Source organism: Pterocles gutturalis, unplaced genomic scaffold (genome assembly GCF_000699245.1).
Source record: "Pterocles gutturalis isolate BGI_N339 unplaced genomic scaffold, ASM69924v1 scaffold17257, whole genome shotgun sequence".
Lineage (NCBI taxonomy): Eukaryota > Metazoa > Chordata > Aves > Pterocliformes > Pteroclidae > Pterocles > Pterocles gutturalis.
This window is the reverse complement of record NW_010113115.1, coordinates 30,107-48,530: the sequence shown is the minus strand read 5'-3', so window position 1 is coordinate 48,530 and position 18,424 is coordinate 30,107. Positions and strand designations below refer to the sequence as shown.

The following is an 18,424-nucleotide window of genomic DNA, read 5'->3' as shown; positions in this document are numbered from 1 at the left end:
TGGTGGAGCGGGGTCTGGGCTGCCTCCCCTGCACCCTCGTTGGGGCTAGGGGTTAGGAGAGGGGTGAGGGTTGTGGAGAGAGGAGGGGACAGCGAAGGACGGCTTCCCCTCCCTCCTGGATCTGTCTACAAGTCTTGTACTTACGTGCGTTGGCCCGTTTCTCACTGCTTTCTCTGGATCATTACAACTTCATCTAGTGCTTTCTGAAGCCTTGGTCTTATTTTTTAATTGTTAATATGTATTTATTGTTTGGGGCTTTTTTTTTTTATTTTTTTTTTAATTTGCAGCCATTAGGGCTACTAAAAAACCCTTGTGAGGCTTAGGCCATGGCACTGGTACTGTCCACATGGAGTAGAGAGCGGGCAGAGGTTTTTAGTATTCCAATTTGGTAACACTTGCAAAATTTAGAGGGATAAACTGAAGGGGGATACCCTTGTCACAAAATAAAATTTTTCTTTTTTTTTTCCTTTTTGGTATGGAGTGAGGTGTTCAGAACAAACTTCTGCTGTTCCTTTTCATGTTTTAAGCCAACTGGTCAATAAATACATGTGAATAAATTTGTGCTAAATGAGCATATTTTGGTTTATGCAGTGGTGAAAGTTAATATTTTCTTTGTGTAGTTTTGAAAGCAGATAAGGCACTGTGGAAAGTAGAATGTCTGAAGATATTGAAAGAATTGAAAAAGAAATAGAAGTTGAATTAAGCAGAATCAGTGTTTCTTCCTTTGAAGCAGATGATCCTGACACAGAGGTATCAGATGAAGCTTTGAGTGACAGTGAGACAGTAAGTATTCAGTGGGCTGAAACTGCTTCTATTTCTGCTTGAAAGTAGTAGAGGCATTGGAAGGCCATCATCAGATGGTGAATTAACTTTTTTCTGAAATACTTAACCTGAGGATTTCTTCTGAAAAGTAGTCTAGGTAGTATTGCTTCATGAAAAATGTAATCTCCAATGGTGATGGATTATATCCATCTCAATGCTGAGATGAATATCAGCATTCTGCTTCAGTGAGAAAATCAGATTCATATATAATGATTTGGTTTAGAATCCTCTGAAGCAGGAAGATTTTATTAAAGCTAATCAGATAGGTTAAATCTGGATGAAGAAGCCAATGATTCTTCATTTAAATCTGTATTTAAATCTTACAGGAGACTGTCTTATGTTTGAAGACTTGCTGATATTAATTTCATATAAATTAGTGCTTCAAGTCCTCTTTTTTGGATGACTTCTCATTTTGGGGAAAGATCTTCCTCTGCAATCCAATCAGTTATTTGGGTCCTTTTCAGTTATTTTAATGTTTCAGACTCGTAGCAGAAGGATTGGTCTATAGGATATTAGGGCAGATTATATTGGTCATATGTGACCATAAATCATATGTTTTATGACATAAAGATAGGCAAAGGCATCAGTGATAATTATTTAGGCACTCACATGCTGAATGCCAGCAGTATTTACTGCAATTTACACATCTGAGAGAAAGCAATCCATTTTCCCATTTTTTCCAGTAAAGACAGTCTTTTGAATAGAAAATATCTATGTAGTAAAGAAAGTTAAAGCATCTGATTTACTTGCATACTTTAAACATTAGTAAATTTAAAAGTAATTTATTTTTTTAAAGAGTTTCAACATTTTTTAGAAAAAGATCCTGTGCATCACAGGTATTTGTAATTTTGGCCTTAACCTTTTCCTTAATTTCTTGATCCAACACAATTATAAATAAATTGTTAGTCAAAACACGTTTCTGAAGATAGTGGAAGTTACTAAAATGTGTTTCAATCATAATTTAATTAGAATGTAATTAAAAATGAGAATTATTAATTGTTCAGTGGGTGATAAGACAATGGGATGGGTGTAGGAATTGGGACCAATTTCAGTAGAAATTGCTACTAAATCTCCATCAGTGCTTTATCAGTGAAGCCAAAATGAGTCTTTATTCTTGCATGGCAAGTATTTACCTCTGGTCGTGGCTGTGAGATAAAAATGTAGAATTTATGTCAAATGCTGTGTTTTTCTAGATTTCAGATGATTTACCAGAATCAGTTCTCTCCTATTTAAACTTTATAAAGAGCAGAAATCAAGAAGCTGAAAAGCTTATACTGCAAGACTTAGAAGATAAAGAAACTACAAGTAAGCAGGGAACACAGTTAAAATATTTACGCACCTCCTGTTGCCAGTGGAAGTTAATCTAATAATCATCAGTAGAACAAGGGAAACTTTTAAGTACAGCAAGCAGCGAAACCTATTGCATCACCTTCTGAGTGCATGCTGAAAATCCCTAGGAATAAAACTACACAATGCTGTCTTCTAGGATTAACATCTGAGTATGAATTGAATTTTTCTTAAAATTCATCTGATGCTAAACCATAGATCAAGGCAAGTTGCAGGATCATTCTCAGACAGGACCTGGGACAGACTCTTAATGAGAATCTAAATTGAAGTCACTAGGAGCTGAAGTTATGAGTTCAGATAAAATTGAACCCCATAGGATATGTTTAAAGTCTGTCTTTAGAGATGTCCAAGCTAGCGTTAAATGAAATGACCTCGTAATTGAGAACAATATTGCTGTGTCAGCTGTGTGACTGAAGCCAAGGTCATAGTTTATATGGCAGTGAGCTGGCATTGTCCTGTTCTAGTTTTTCCCATCATCTTGAGTTTAACATTCATTTAGTTCAACAATCTTTGTAAACAAAAGTTCAGTATTGTCTATACATTTTTATATTTGGGGAAGGTTTCTTTTTATTCTTTTTTTGTAATGGACACTTACTCTTTCTCATTTTTGTAGTTCTTTGTCAGTTTTTGACTTATCTGATACAGGTTCTACTGCATTTTTGTACACAGAAAACATTCTGCTCTGTTCTTTGCTGTGGAATTCTCTTTCACATTGGCTGTCACTGGATTCTTACCATATCATTGTGTGTGTTTCAGTTCAGTGTAGATAAATGACTACCATATATATTTGAGTAAAATTAGGGGGAGGGGGAGGTGGTGGTGTTAAGTTTTGAAGGAAAAGAAACACTTTATTTTAGTTTAAAGAAATATAGTAGCTAAGCAGCATAGAGCAGAACTGGGTACTGGTAAAGGATTTTCTCTCTGTGTACTAGATTATATATTTATTTCTTCTTTAGGTAACATCTATGGAGCAGTTTCTTGCCGTGCTTCAGATTGCATGGCGGAATTGGCTTCTGAATATAATGAAGATCCAGAACAATTTAAAAAAAGGGTATTCTCTATGTAAACAATATTTATAGTGAACAAAATTCTATTAAGTAATATAGATAACTTACAGTCGCTTTGCTCCTCCTCTTAAGGAGACCTGTAGATGTGTTCAGTTTTGTTTCTACCAGACTGTCCATAAATTATTAAGAGGAGTTTGTACATGCCATTCTTTAGAACTGGGACATCAGCTGTAAGGCACCATGTCTGTAGGTTTTAAAATTTGCAGTAAATTCTCGGTTACCGGTAGTTGAGATCCTGAGTACAAAAATCAACAAAATTAAACAAAACTGAATAATCCTTTATTGTTAATTATTTGCTGAATATTAACTCAATAGTATAACATTTTTAAGCTTCTCTAATATTATTTTTATGATGATCAAGAGGATGTGCTGCTATTAATCTTGCTCCTAATATACTCCATTATTTTATAGAAAATGTAAACATAATAATGTCTGTGACTTTCAAAGACAAATCAAGAATTATGAACCTGGCTTCTTTTGTATTTTCATAGGATTTGACTGAATAACTTGCTGAAATTCTTAGAAAAACATAAACCTGTGTTTAATTTAATCACTTTTAATTTGTCGCCTGGCTTTTATTAGTGAGCACTTTTGCATACATGATTTTTTTTGTCCTCAGAAGAACATTGTTTAGAACAGCACAATTACTTTATGTGACTTAAGCTACATTACAAATATTAATATTTGTCCCAAGCATGTGATGAACAGATAAATGAGCAGGAATAGATTACTTCTTGCCAATAAAGAACAATGAAAGAAATGTAGCAATCATTGTGCCCATAGCATTATTTTCAAATAGAATTCTTAAAAATTTGCTCTGTAACTAGTTCTTCCCATATGTACATAGCAGTATTAATGCATAAATATAGTGCTTAGTTCCACATGAACTTTAGCAAATCCCAGATGCAAAACATTAATTATTCCAGGTCAAAATGTAAAATATTAAAAAGCCACGTTGAACTATTATGTATTTTGAGTAATACTCCAATATTTATTACTCTAGAAAACAATATTTTGACTGATACATTTGCATTATTCAATGTCTAAGGATTCCCATCAGTAGTAAATTTTGTATTATTGTACTTGTCATATGATGAAAAGCTTTTCCTTGTTCTGAAAGATCTTTATAATGTTCTGCTTTTAAATTGTTTTTCTTGTTTCTTACTGACAATGTTAAACTATATTAGGTACTATTTGAAATTGAAAATGAAGACTTGCAGATTGCTACAACACCTAGTTGTAACAGTCAGTTCACCAGTGATGAAGTGGTCACTGACCATTTTGTTACAGGTAAGCAGATGCATTAGTCGTCTGCTTGAGTTCATCTTTAGTGTCATATCACTATTGCCTGCTTTTCTGTTTTCATGAATATCATAACATTCTTTGTAAAGAATTACACGTTGCAGTATGCAATAGATTTTGATATTCATGAATTGCACGTGAGTAAATGCCTGTGCTTTTGTCTTATATCAGGATCACAAAATTATCCTAGTCTTTAATGTTTTGATCAAAATTTGTTTCAAAGAATACTACCCAAAAAAATTTACATAATATGAATACAAATGGAAGTTAGAATGGAGGCACTAAGCACGTTGTGCTTTGGCCACAACTTCTTGTAGTTTTTTATGGTCACATCAGCTGGGAATGTGTCCCTTAGCTGTGGCTTTTGCATGCTTTGGGTTGGAAGAGCAGTTCTAAAACCCCTGGTGATAGCCACAGAAGACATTCATCCTGAAGCCAAAGTGTAATCCTGAAATATGCATTGGTAGAATAAGCATGGTTGTAGCAGAGTCAGTAAGTGTGCATCATGATAATAAGACATCTCTGATAGAAAAGACTCGCATTGTAGTTCTGATTTCCTTGGGGATATATATATTGGTGGCTGTATCAGCACACAATCCTTTTCTTGTCAATACTCTGTTTAATGTCCTCCAGTGCTTATTAGGAAATTAAATAAAAGGTTTGCTTGGTTACAAATTCATAGCTGATGTTGAAATGAGCATAAGCCTTACTCATCGTGAAGTAGAAGAGAAGTGTAGACAAGAATTTGAGCAGTGGGAGAAAAGACAAAAGGAGCTTGAAGATGAGAAGAGGAAAAACTGGAAAGCTGAGAGGGAAGCACAGGAGAAACAGAATGAAGAGGAACATGCAAGAAGGGTGCAGCGTCTGGAGGAATTTGAGGCTGAAAGAATAAAGTTAGAGCTTCTTCATAAGGTAATTAATGAAGTTTAAGCCAGTCTGTTCCCATCTAGACTATCTGAATTCAAGATCTAATGTGATTTGTTTATTTGCAAATAGTGAAAAAACAGGCTTGAACTTTCATTTTTCATTGACAAGCAATTTCAGTGAAAATTTCTTTACTGAACAAAATTCCTGTTTGAAAGATTTTAAGATTATCAGTAATATACCAGTGCAATTAAAGGAGGACTGTTCATGCTACTTTCAGAGTGTTTGTTTCTGTTATGTTATGAGGAAGGTGGCAGTTGTTTGTGTCAGTACCAATATGCTGACTCTCTGAAGGTATCTATCTTTCAGTACATGACCAGATCTGCATTACCAATGCAAGTGTCCAGCTGTTTATTTTGATCTTCAAATATCTGAGTTTCTCCTTGTAGTTCAGGCATGCACAAAAGTGGACTATTTGCAAGTCAAGAGGTTGGAGAGAGGGTATTATATGATATTACAGGTTTTATACAATATTCATTTAAGTTAATTTGTTGTGCAGGAACACCAAACTGAAATAGAGGATGAGTTACAGAAAGAAAAGAAAGCTTGGAGAGAGAAAATTATGCAGCATGAGGTAAGGTTGTGCAAAAGACTGTGAGGTTACTATCATATATTTGAGAATAAATGTTATTCTGGAACAGTTAATACACCAGTTTCTGTTTATTAATGACAAATATGTGCCAACACCTGTCCTATTTGAAAAGTGGTTGAATTCTGTCCTAATTGTTTTGGCCTAGGAATTGATCATGAAGCTACAGTTGCACATAGAAGAGGAGAAAAAGGCCTTGGAAGAACAGAAAGCCAAAGAAAGCCAACAGCTGGCAGAACAACAAAATACAGCAGCTGTGAAAATCCAAGCTAGATTTAGATCATTTTTAGTCCGTAAAAAATATGCTCCCATCTTAAAAGAATGGAAAGATGAAATAAAAAAGAAGCAGAATCTATTAGAAGGCATAGAGAGAGAAATGAAAGAAAAAGAGGAAAAAATGAAGAGGCGAATAGAAGAAAATAGGCAAAAGAAAGTAGAGGAAAAAAAGAGACGAGAAGAACTTCAAAGACAGGAATATTTGGAACAGGCAAGGAGGCATGAGGAATATGAGAAAAAGAAAGAAACCCTGAGACTTGAAAAACAGCCACAAATAAGAAGAGAAGAATGGAGAAAACTAGGAGAAAAAAGAGCAAAAACTGTGAGTAAAAGTGGAGAAAACAATAATGAAAACATAATAAAGGATAAGCAGATAGAAAATAGAGAAGTAATAATAGTACAGAAGAATGAACTAAATAAACAAGTAGACAAACAAAAAGAAAAACAGACTGAAATATTGGAGGAAACAAATGATTGGATAATTCCAGCAGAAAGAAATTTGACACCAACCCCAAATATACTAGTCTCTGAGAAGAAGGAACACTTTTCTCAAGTAAATAATGAGAACATATGCCTTAATTTGTTAACACATGTAGAAGAAAAGTACTCACAAACTACATATCTTAATAAAGCTCCAAATAGTCATGCTTCAAAGGATGACTCTGATGATTTTGAAGATAATGACATGGTAGAAAATAAGGCAAACAATATATGCAGCAGTCCACCAAATGTCCAGCCAAATGCTAGTGATAGAGAAGTCAAAGATCAATTTTCTCAGTCTGAAACAATGAAGAAAACTGTGTTTCTAACAGAAGATGCTAATGAGGAAGTCAGAGAGACCTGGGACAGAATTCAAGATGTAGCTGAGTGCTCCAGTAAACTAATTCTTCCAGATGATATTGAAAAGAAGAGAATAAACTGGATGAACACATGTAGATCTTGGTCTAAAATATATGAAGAAAACCAAAGAAAGCAAGCAACTATAAAAAAACGACCAAGGAAAGGTTTGGTTAGAAAGATGCCTCCATTAAGTACACAAAAGATACTTCATAGTGGCCCTTGGAGTACTCTGCAGCAGGTAACTATATGGAGGATTTAGGATGAAATAGGAAGCCATAACAACATTTTTTTTTCTTTTTATTTTCTTTTTTAATTTGATATGTCAGAAGCATGCTGTTTTGGAAGAGGAGGAGATTATCATTGATCAGGATGTAGATCTCAGTCAGAGTTCCTCTGCACTAGTGCAGAATAAGGGCAATGAGAATGACTTTTGAATTCCTGTGAGCATTGTAGAGCAGACTGGTGTGGTATTAGTCTTCAGATGACTTGAGCCTGTAAAAGGCAAGAGCTCCTAGCTTCTATTTTCTGCTAAATTAACGTGGTTTTGCCTTTATATGATGGTCTACATTTCAGCTTCTGCTCATCTAGCCCCTTCAGAGTTTTGAGAAGGCTAGTCTCTTCCAAAAGCAAGACATTGCTGGTCAGCTTATAGGTGGTGTTTTGCCATAAAGAATATCTCTTGGTTCCCAGAACTTCCTTTTCTTGCCACTTACTAACTTATTACTGTATGCTTGCTTTGTGCTCTCATCTTGGTATCCAACTCTGAGATGACATGCTAGACTACATACACTTTTAGTCTGAACTGTTTTTCTGTTCTTGTGCACTATTTATGATAGTGTGATGTGAAACAATTCACACTATTAATTGTTTTGCTTAGTGTTAATCTTCCATCCATTCAAATTCAATGTCATTAGCAAAGCATTCGTTATATTTATTTTAAGGTGGATGTTAAAATCAAACAGATTGTTTTCATAATAACTTCTCCCATCAAACCTGTCATTGCCATCTGTTTTTATATGAAAGGATTAACATTCATTGCTTGCATTTTCTAAAGTGTTAACAGAATGTAGTTTTTGTCTTTTTCTTTTTAAAGAAATAAAATAGCCATAATGTGGTATTGTACAATGAATGTTCAATATACAATTAATTTTATTTCTCAATAACTGCATGTAGGTCACAACACTTACACTTGAAGATTTGCCGGCTTGTAGCCTCTCAACATTATCTGAGTGTTCAAATCTTCAAGTTTTGACTCTGAGGCGCTGTGGATTAGTTGCACTGGAGGGACTAAGTAGCTGCAAAGGCCTAAAGTATATCAATGTGGAGGTACCAAGCATATTTGATTCTTTATTATAAACTGGGGAGAACTGCCAGTTTTGCTGCTTAGGTGGTTATGCAGTTGTGTCCAAATGGATATATTACTTCTAGTGCCTTAAGAGCATAGGAACATCAACAAAATACTCCCAAATATGAACAAAGTTATACCAGCAGATTTGTATTGCATGTAAGAATTTGCATTGTACTAAAGCAACATCATTGAAATGAATTATGCTATAATAAGAAAAGTGCATGAGAGTATCGGTCTAGGATTAGTGTTAGTATGGTGCAGTGACAGATCTTCATTACCTTGGTCTCTCAGGGGGGGGGGGGGGCAAATGCTGTTCACCATAGCAGGTGCTCAGCTTAAACAAGAGTAGGTAAAAGGAAGTGTCCTTTGCAATACACACCTCGAATATTGGTTAAAATTACTCTCATATATGCTCAAGGAACAGTATAGTGAGTTACATTAGAGGTATAATGTCTAGGTACTTGCTACTGCACAGTGTCTTGCATGACCTTGTAAATTTAATGACTAAAGAAAATGTTTTGCTCTGTGATGCATCTTAGTTCCAGAACTTGACAATTTAAATGCAACACTCTGTTCACATTTCATGTGTTTTAACCATACCAATTCACCAGAAAGTTGTGAATTATTTGTAGAAATCTTGAATGTTTCTGCTTGCCTGGTAACTGGTGTTCTTTCCAATGTATGGGCTTTTGTTAGTTTTGGTTTTTTTAAATTAAATTAGGAGAAGAGAGCTGATGATAATTACGGTTAAAGGAGTGCTGTTTGTCCAGTAATTAGAGCTTTGAAATAGGGCAGGTTGAAATACCTGTGTAATTTTCTTATCTATTCGGAATGTAGTTTCTGCGATTTGATAATTTTGAGTACCTCAAAATACAGGAGCAAATTATTAGTATAAGAGCATAATATCTAGCTGCCAGTCTTAGTAAGATTGGTACTTATATGTGAATATTTTTAGATCAAATATTATCTCTTACAGTACAGTTTTGCTTTTGTGTTTGTTTGTTGTTTTTTTTTTTAATTTAAGATGTTATACTTTAAATAATATACTGTATTGCCTCGCTGGGATAAGTCAGGATAATTTAGTTAAAGAGAAAACTTAGATATACTTTTAAGTATGCTTTATTAATAATTATAGGTGTTGTTGATTATAATACTTTTACTTTCGTTGTGCCAGCTAATGTGGCAGTTGTCTTCCATTCAGCCTTGATGAAGAAAGAGCCTCTTTTGTGACAGTTGACAGTCCAAGATTGTTTCATGGGTATTTCTCATATAGCTAAAGCAGCTGCCTCTGTTTCCCTTGGATATTAATTCCTACTTGATATTGCCCCTCATTTCTCTTGATACAAAAGCTAACATTTAAGCTGTATCAGTTCTCTGCTTTAACTTACTGGTTTAACTGAAGGGGCTGTCCAAGGGCAGAAATCAGTGTTATGGCTTCCAAAGGAAACCTGTACACATCTCTGCGTGCAGCTGAAAGTAGCACCTAAATCTAGTCAGCATGTTAATTGTGGAATAGGAATTAGACTCTTTGGCTTAATCAGTTTGTTACAAAGGCAGGGAATTTAAGTTTAGTTTGTTTGAACATCTGTAGGTGAAAACCAGAAGAAAACAGCAAGGGCAGCAAATAGTGAAATAAAAATTCGAGCAAGTGTTATTAAAATGGCTTGGGAAGGGAGATGTTAAAAGAACAAGGTCTCTTGGGGGAAGAACATTAGCTGAAAACAATGTTTATGTTTCTGACCAAAATACTTCTAAATGCAGATTTTCATTATTAATAAATAAGATTCCAGCCAAGTCATAACTGTCTTCAATAGTATCTAATAAATATGATGGTTTCTATGCAGGTTTTTTTTCAGTCTCCTAGGATCTGGGAAGCTAGGAAATTGTATATGGAAAAGACCACTCTGTCCTTACGTTCTCCTTAAACTTTTTGTTTCAACTTCTGGGCATTTTCAGAGACAGAATGAAGTTTAAGATACATTTTTGTTTTATCCCAGCAGGACACAAAAGACTGTTTCTGTGACTCATCAGTTTACTTTCCTAATGGAAAAAATAGAGATGCCTTTATTCCTAGCTAGAAGTTTAGGATAAAAATAAGCAATGATGACAATCTACCATATTTTTATGGTATATATCTACTTCTGCTATTTCACTTCAGATGCTATTTAATATTCTCTTTTTCCTTTATTGCAGGAAAACAACATTCACATAATTGACTGTGAAAATCTAGAAAATCTCTGTGTTCTGATTCTGAGCAAGAATCATCTTTCGTCAGTTTGTGGCTTAGATGGCTGCATAAATCTCCAAAATCTTGAACTTTCCTACAATAGAATCACTCGAATTGGTAAGAAAATGAATGAAAAATTATTCCAATTTGTTTAGCAATATTTGTGCTGTTTATATTCAGATTTATACTTTCCTTGGATTCAGGGCCAGCCAGCTGCTAAGCCCAAGGAGAATGAGGAAACAGACTTAGAACAGACCTACATTTTAAAGCATACTCAACTTCACATTTATTTGTAGTAAGGCTTAACTACCACCATGTATTCCATCTACCAGGTCATATAACTATTGCCAGTAAAAGAGAATTGAAAATCTTTCTAGAAGGGCCCTTAATATTACCTGCTTTAACTCAATTGGAATATGTGAGTAGCCTGAGTTCAGTTTATCTACAGAAACAATTAATATAAAGCCTAGCTTTGCAACTGCAGAGAATTCCCATGTGTTCCTGACTGGCAAAGTAAGTAGTTACATAGAAATCATATTATCTGTCTGAGTCTGTGAACCATGCTAACACTGGACCGTGGCCTCTCTTTATTCGAAAATGCTGCTCATTCTGGCTTCAAACTATTTTTCTACATTTTCCTCCCCCTCTGGCTCTTCATTGCTGCTCATTGCCCCAAAGCGGGGAAAAAAAGAATTGGCCTAAGTTAAAATTGTGCAAATCATTAGGCACAACAGGTGTGCCAACCATATTATGTTTACAAAGGCAGTTTGTTATATTTGTTAGGTCCAACAACTGGCAGGCAACAGGTGTACCTTTAGCATACAGTCAACCAGTTAGGATATACATGCACCCAGACCACTCAATAGATGCATCAGTACGTGGAATCTTTCTCCCAGGAGATACATGTTTTCTGTTGCCCAGCCAGGAACCAAGTGTTTGCCTCAGGCTGTACTGCCACTCAGACTGTAAAATGCCTAAGGGGTAGATATTGTGTATCGGCTCCTGGCAAGCCAAAAATATTGCATTGTGTTATGTAGATTTGGTATATATGTAATCAGGATCCAGAGCCTTTTCTACTGACAAAAGGTCAGGAAATTATAGTGCAGTGAAAATAACAAAGAGCTTTGCTGTTTGTAAGTGTGGAAGCCAGTTTTTTGTTTTTAGAATGAGGTACAGAGGGAAGACCATTAGTGGGCCCTCAAAAGCAACATTAACAGTTGAGAAAAGGTAGTAGTAAATTGTCCAATCGTTAACTGAAAGGGAGCTCTCAAGGCTTGAAAGTAGCAAATTCCCTTCAAGAAGGCAGCACAGCAGACAGAACAGAACTAAATTTAACAGCCTCCCTGTACTCTGGGAACTTGGATTTTGGTGTGTCACATACTGTGAATTTTGTAAAGGCCACCAAAATATGTGTGACTGTATAACTTCAGTATTATAGTCTTAACAGAGATGAATCTTCAGAGATTTGTCCATTGAAATAAAATCTTATGGTCAAGAAAAAAAAAAATTGCATATGATGAAGTAGTTAATTTTGTACAAGTTGAAACATGAAACCTGAAAATGTGGCTTTCTACTTGCATTCTTAGTCTGTGCTAAATCTAAAGATGTTACTTTGAAAGACTGCAGAGCTAGGAATGGAAAAGAGATAAGGAGATTTTGATTTTGATTTGATTTGTCTTGATTTAGACTTTTAAGTTTCTTTAAAGTATATGGACATACTTTTATTTTCCTGCTGGACAACAGGAAAATAATATAAAACAATTATTAAGCTGATAGATGAAATACATTCACATAAGACATTTATGTAAAGGAATAGTTAGGATTCTGAAACAGTGTGAACATGGATAATGCAATTCCATGATAAGTAACAAGGGCACAGGAAATGGGAAAGTGTAAAAATAAATGTGTGGATTTATAGGGTTTAGTGTTGATATTTTAAATATTTTTTGCTAATATGTGTGAATTTAGAATGTTAATACTTGTGAGCAGACTTTATAATACCTGAGAATAAAGGTGCTGCAGTATCAATGTTTACTGGAAAAGCATATCAGTACCTTAATGAGAAATAATAAAATAAACTGGTTAAAGAAGCTTTGTCTATGTCCTTGTAGCCAGTAATGCTGGATAAGATTCTTATTCAGATTTATGTCATTCAATAAAAATGTCTGCAAGATCACTGTAAGAATGACATAATATTAGTCAATGACATTTAGGAATGCGGCATCTGTCTGTAATGTAGTATCTTTGTACAGACCAAGTGGAGTAAAATCCTCTTGTACTTTCTGTTTTGTGCAGTGTGCTTCTATGTTTACTGAGTCTCTAATGAATTTGAGTGGATAAATAAATGTTCACAAAAATCTCAGATTGGAATCTGTCTTTCTCCTCTCCAGAGTTGCTTTGAGGATATCTGTTTAAAACAGATGCATAATACAGGATTTATTTCATACAATAACATATTGGTTCTAAGTAGTCACACACAAAAATGGATTTAAGAGTTTTGAGAAGTTAATTTATCCCTCCCATCTGTAAATCTTTCAGGATGTCCCTTAGCAATTTTGGAAGCTGCAGTACTGTGCAATGTTCTCTGTTCATTCAGCTTTAACATAGGCTCTGAGCTTTTTACCAGAAAGTAAGGTTTCTTTGTGTTTGTAATGCTTCTGTTTTAATAACTTATTGTAGGAAACGTCAAACTTACTATGATTTCTTTTTGCCTTTTTTCTCCTCTCATTGAAATATAGCATCAGTAGCGGAAAAATTAGAGTTGACAGAAAACCCTTAAAAATAACAGTAAAAGTATGAAAAATATATCTCAGTTATGCTTTTCCACTTAAGAATGTGTGATCACAAATTAAGTAATTGCATAAGTAATATCCTGAAGTTCAGCGTGTATGTTTGTATTTGGAAGATGAATGCTTTACTTAAAAACTTTGTTACACAAAAGGTAGTGTTTTGACTTAAGTCATAGAATACACTTTTCTAGGATGTCTATATTGCCGTAGTGTGTTGGCTAAAATCCTGGCAGTGCTAAGAATAACAATGCATAACCACCTATCATTCATCTTTGTCGCACATAGAACTTACTTCAGAACTGCATTGATAGCTAAGATACAGTCCCTAGCTAACAGACTCCAGCTTCATTTTGCAAAGTGCTAAGAGCTACTCATACAAAGGTCCTCCACAAATCTTGCTGAAACCATATGTCTTTCAACAGAATGCATTTTCCCATATTCTGCTGTAGCTATTGTTGGTTGCATCATATGTAAAACAGACAATAACATCTGGAAATGCACAGAAGACATTCATGCTTATCTTTAATTTTACACGTGTGCGGAAGAAACATTAAAATACCATCTGTTTGTTTTACATTATTCTCTCTTGTGTATGTTTCTGTTGGACTGCATTTGATAGTTCCAGGATAGTTTATGATCCCATTGTATGTAGCCTTGGCATGTCTGTTCCAAATGACATTTGATCTAATAAGACAGATGAGGAGAAGGAGATGTAAAAAAGGTGCTTTGTGCAGCATGCAGAATAGGAAATTTCCAGATTTTGTGTAAATTCTTTGCCTTTTCTTATTGCTTGTGCAATGTCTCCTCTGTGTCCTGCTCCAGACTAATTTTAAAGTGTTCGGTACTGCTATGCTGATAACTTAAAAGTGGAGATTGCAGGACCAGTCTTGTGAGGAAATTTTGGGAGCTGTTAATTGCAGACACTGTTAAAATTAAATTGTTTTAAGACCACTAGATGGTGCTGGTTCCTTTTTTATTGTTATCTGACCATAGAAGAAAACACAGACTAGGATCCTGGAGGCTGGATAAAATGTCGTGGGCATATTTGAAATTCTTTCAGAATAGTTAAAGGTTTGTATATTTATTTCCTAAAGCACAGTTTTGAAGTTACAGTATGGAACATTTGTTTTAGATTTAGGATGATATCTCTTTAATGTCAGGCAATTGTGTTACTTCCACTAGGTGCTTTCCATTTTTAAATTGCTGTGATTTGAAGGCCTATATTTGACAGGGTTTTTTAGATGTTCTGCTAGTTTTAGCATTTAGTTTTTTACTTCTGTTTTCTCCTTATCATTCATTTTCTTTTTCAATTCCTCTTCTCTATTCTCAGTAATCTATGGTTCATAATCCAGTTGATTCGCAGAGGACAATCACAAAGACATTCACCTCTGTAGAGCTCGCCCAAGTTCCTTTTGGGAACTTGGGAAGTTTTGGGTGAGATAAAGATGAGACAAAGGATTATCTCAAATAATCCTGAGTGCCATTGCAGAACATCTGGCATGTGCACACACTTGCTCTTTACATTAGCTGTCAGGAGTAAGTTTGTTGAGAGTGTAAAGGCTATAGAAGTATAACTTTATACTTAAAGGCACTACATTTTCTTTATAAATTTCTTCAATAAAAATACTTTATAACATAATTCCTTAAACACGATGCACTTGAACAATAGAGTTAGTGCTGGCCTAAGTTTTAAAACAATTTGTTCTCAACTTGCTGATAACTTTAAAAAGTATTTTAGAAATTAAATGTTGAAAATCAACTTTTAAACATAAATACCATTTCCATTCTGAGGGGTGATTTTTAAGAGGGCTGTTAGAATTTCACAGAGCCCATAGGTTCTGCTTTAAGCACAGTAAGTATAGTTTATTACTAAAAAATGTTCCATTCCAAGAGAAGTGCTAAAGGGTTTATGAATTGTTGTTATTGCTTGGTTAACAGAAGCAGAAATTTGTGAACTGTACACATTGTGTATTTGATTGTGTTAAAATACGGTAATTATTTTTAAACCTTTTACAGGACTAATATTAGTTGCTAATACAGATAATAGAAATATATGCAAAGTCCGGAGTGTTCTTCATACTTGAAAACCAACAGGTTATTATTTCATTATGGCTTAATACAGCAAAAATCTTTAATTTTCAGGTGGTCTGGAGTCATTGAAAAATCTTCAGCAATTAATTGTGGACCATAATCAGCTAATCAGCACAAAAGGTCTTTGTGAGGCATCTACTCTCATTCACCTAGACTGCTCTTTCAATCATCTCACACAAGTTGAAGGCATTGAGAATTGTGGCCTACTTCAAATCCTGAAGTTGCAAGGCAATAACCTCCAGGAGGTAAAAGCTTTGAATTCAGTGGCTGTTGTGCATACATCTTTGTTATCAGTCATATTTTTCAGAATGCTGATCATGTGCTCTCTGCTTGCTATGGGATGTTTCATGCTCTTTTTTTTCCCCTATTAGAGGGAGATTTTTCAAAGACAGAAATGGCTAGTAGTTAAGTACTTTCTTGCTCCTAAGTTCTTGAAAAATTGGCCCCCTCAGTAATTATATTTCCCTCCTTTGTGTATAGCATCTGGTCTTCAGTTTGTGTTATATGATGATGATTCTTTGTTTAAAGTGTAACAAAATTATCATTACGTATAAGTAATAGTTCAGGCTGATTTGATGTATACTGATCCTCCAAATCTTGAAGTTTGTGTTGTAGCATTTAAAAGAGCAAAGTAGTTTGTTAACTGTACACTTAGTCATGTTTACTGACAATTTTTCTCTTATGAATCCGAGAGGAGAGAAGAGAATCAATGTCAATAAGCAGCAAATAACTGCATGAATAAAATAGTAAGACTGTGGCTCTTGGGCTCTTGGTTTCTTGGTTGTTTTTTTTTTGTTGGTTTGTTGGGTTTTTTTCAATTCATATTGACTCTTCAGTGTAGATAGGAAGCATTAAAAAATACCCCGATATGTAGAAGTTGTGTGTGACAACCGGTACATACACAATAAGGAAATAATACATATATCCAAAATGTGGGTTTTGCTTGTATTTAGTAACAATTTATGAAAAGCATCTGGTAAGCATTCCATTGTTGTTTCTTTAATTTATATTAATTTTAAATAACCATCTCTTTTCTATTTAGCTTCCAAGACTGGAAAATCATGTTCTCCTAAGAGAACTATATTTGGATGATAATAGCATTTCTGCTATGAGAATGCTTTCTTTCTATTGGTTGCCTCTATTGCAGATTCTTTTGCTGTCTCAAAATAGGTAAGCAAGAAACATTCTTCCACTTACAAAACTGATACAGAGGAATTTACTAACGTAACACTTAATCTGAAAGGTATAATTATCTGTATGGTTAAAATATCACTATCTCTTCAAAATATTATTTGAAAATATATGGTTGACAAGTAATGACATTGGCTACCTTTAGCTAAGAAAATTTGAAACAGCATTAACTATTAAAAGTAATTTTTTCTAGTAGATGTTATGTGAAAATAATTTTTGAGCATTGTGGCATTATTAAAAGCATGGTGTTTCTTTTTTTCCCTTTCTTCAGCAATTGTTTCTAGAGTATATCTGTCAAACTTCATATTTCACAGCTAGCTTATTCAAAACAGACTTTGAAGGCTATGTTAAGTGCAACTACTGGAGTTAAAAAGGACAAATGAAAATGCTGTTTTTTATTTTGCATGTATGTGTTAATGCCTTCCAACACAGGCATATTTGTTTTAATTTTTCACTCTTATGGTTCAGTTTGAAAGGTATAAAATAAAAAAGAAGGATCAAGACAAGCAGAGTAGAACTAGATCATGCACTCAAGTACTCTGTAACTAGCTTTCTGTTCATTTTCTAACCTAATCTGTACATCTGTAGAGTTAGAATGACCGGATATTCAGGAGTCAAATTTTTATTTTCCCACCTCACCCCCTTTTTCTCAATTTAAATTCTGCTAAAAAAATAAGGAACAGTTACAATCATTTGCAATGTGTTAGTAATAAAATTAATTTTAAATTGGTATAAATTATTTTTCTGTACTGTGACCATTTCTCTCTGAGACTGTTCTCAGTTCAACACGTAGAGTATACTCTGTTACACACAAAATACAGAATATACACTCTGAACTAATCACTTTACTCTCCTGTTGGTGAAGAGGAGGTGCTTTTAGAGTGTGATTCATCTGCCATTTTTAGCCATTTGCTTTGAGACTAATCATACCGAACAAGCTCCTGTTTCTCTTCATTGACTATTAACAGAGTCAGAATGACCAGCTCATATGTAGGTGTCTATCTGCATTTGAACAGATGAATCCCATCCTTTGTGGCATTTAGTTCAGCAAAGTCGGTGGTAGCTGGGAGCCTGTGGGAGAAAAGATCTGTAAGACTGAGGCCTGTTATTATAAGGAATGTCGTTCATCAAAAATTAATATTATTTGAGAATATGCAGCCTATATTTTTATATAACATTTCTGATTGTTTTAATATCATCTCTAATGAGGTAGTATGCATGTAAACTCTTGGATGTAAATATAACACCTAGCTATATTTACAGAATCTAATCTTCAAGTTGCTGGGCTTTTAGGGGGTTTTTGTTATTTTAATGATTCTTCTGGAGTTTAGAGAAAGTCCTCCCTGCCTGTGATTAACAAGAGCATTATTTGTTAAGTGTTATATTCTGAATCACACGTATTGGTTCAATTCATGTTCTTCACTTTTTCTTCCCTTGTCCTTTTCCCTTCTCCTTTTCCCTTGTCCTGTTAGCTTTTTGTGGAACATGTGGTAGTGTGGCTCTATCTTCTTGTAGTGTTCTCCTCTTCCTCTGGTTTGTTTTTTGTTAAAATTAAGATGTAGCTATGCTGTGTAATAAAAGGTTTGCAAAACTACTTGAAGACCTCATCCT

At 34.6% G+C, this 18,424-nt stretch overlaps 1 protein-coding gene across 1 annotated transcript in view; it reads left to right on the top strand.

The window, feature by feature from the left end:
* Positions 1-618: 618 nt before the first annotated feature.
* Positions 619-18,424, top strand: part of LRRIQ1 (leucine-rich repeats and IQ motif containing 1) — a gene marked incomplete at its 3' end in the record, with an annotated part of 38,687 nt that continues 20,881 nt past the window's right edge. Inside the window, exons 1-11 of the mRNA XM_010074348.1 lie at positions 619-783; positions 2,016-2,127; positions 3,126-3,220; positions 4,424-4,526; positions 5,221-5,450; positions 5,962-6,036; positions 6,200-7,405; positions 8,341-8,493; positions 10,709-10,859; positions 15,674-15,867; positions 16,665-16,792. Of these exons, the coding sequence (XP_010072650.1) occupies positions 655-783; positions 2,016-2,127; positions 3,126-3,220; positions 4,424-4,526; positions 5,221-5,450; positions 5,962-6,036; positions 6,200-7,405; positions 8,341-8,493; positions 10,709-10,859; positions 15,674-15,867; positions 16,665-16,792 (2,576 nt within the window). The remainder of the gene's footprint in view (positions 784-2,015; positions 2,128-3,125; positions 3,221-4,423; positions 4,527-5,220; positions 5,451-5,961; positions 6,037-6,199; positions 7,406-8,340; positions 8,494-10,708; positions 10,860-15,673; positions 15,868-16,664; positions 16,793-18,424) is intronic.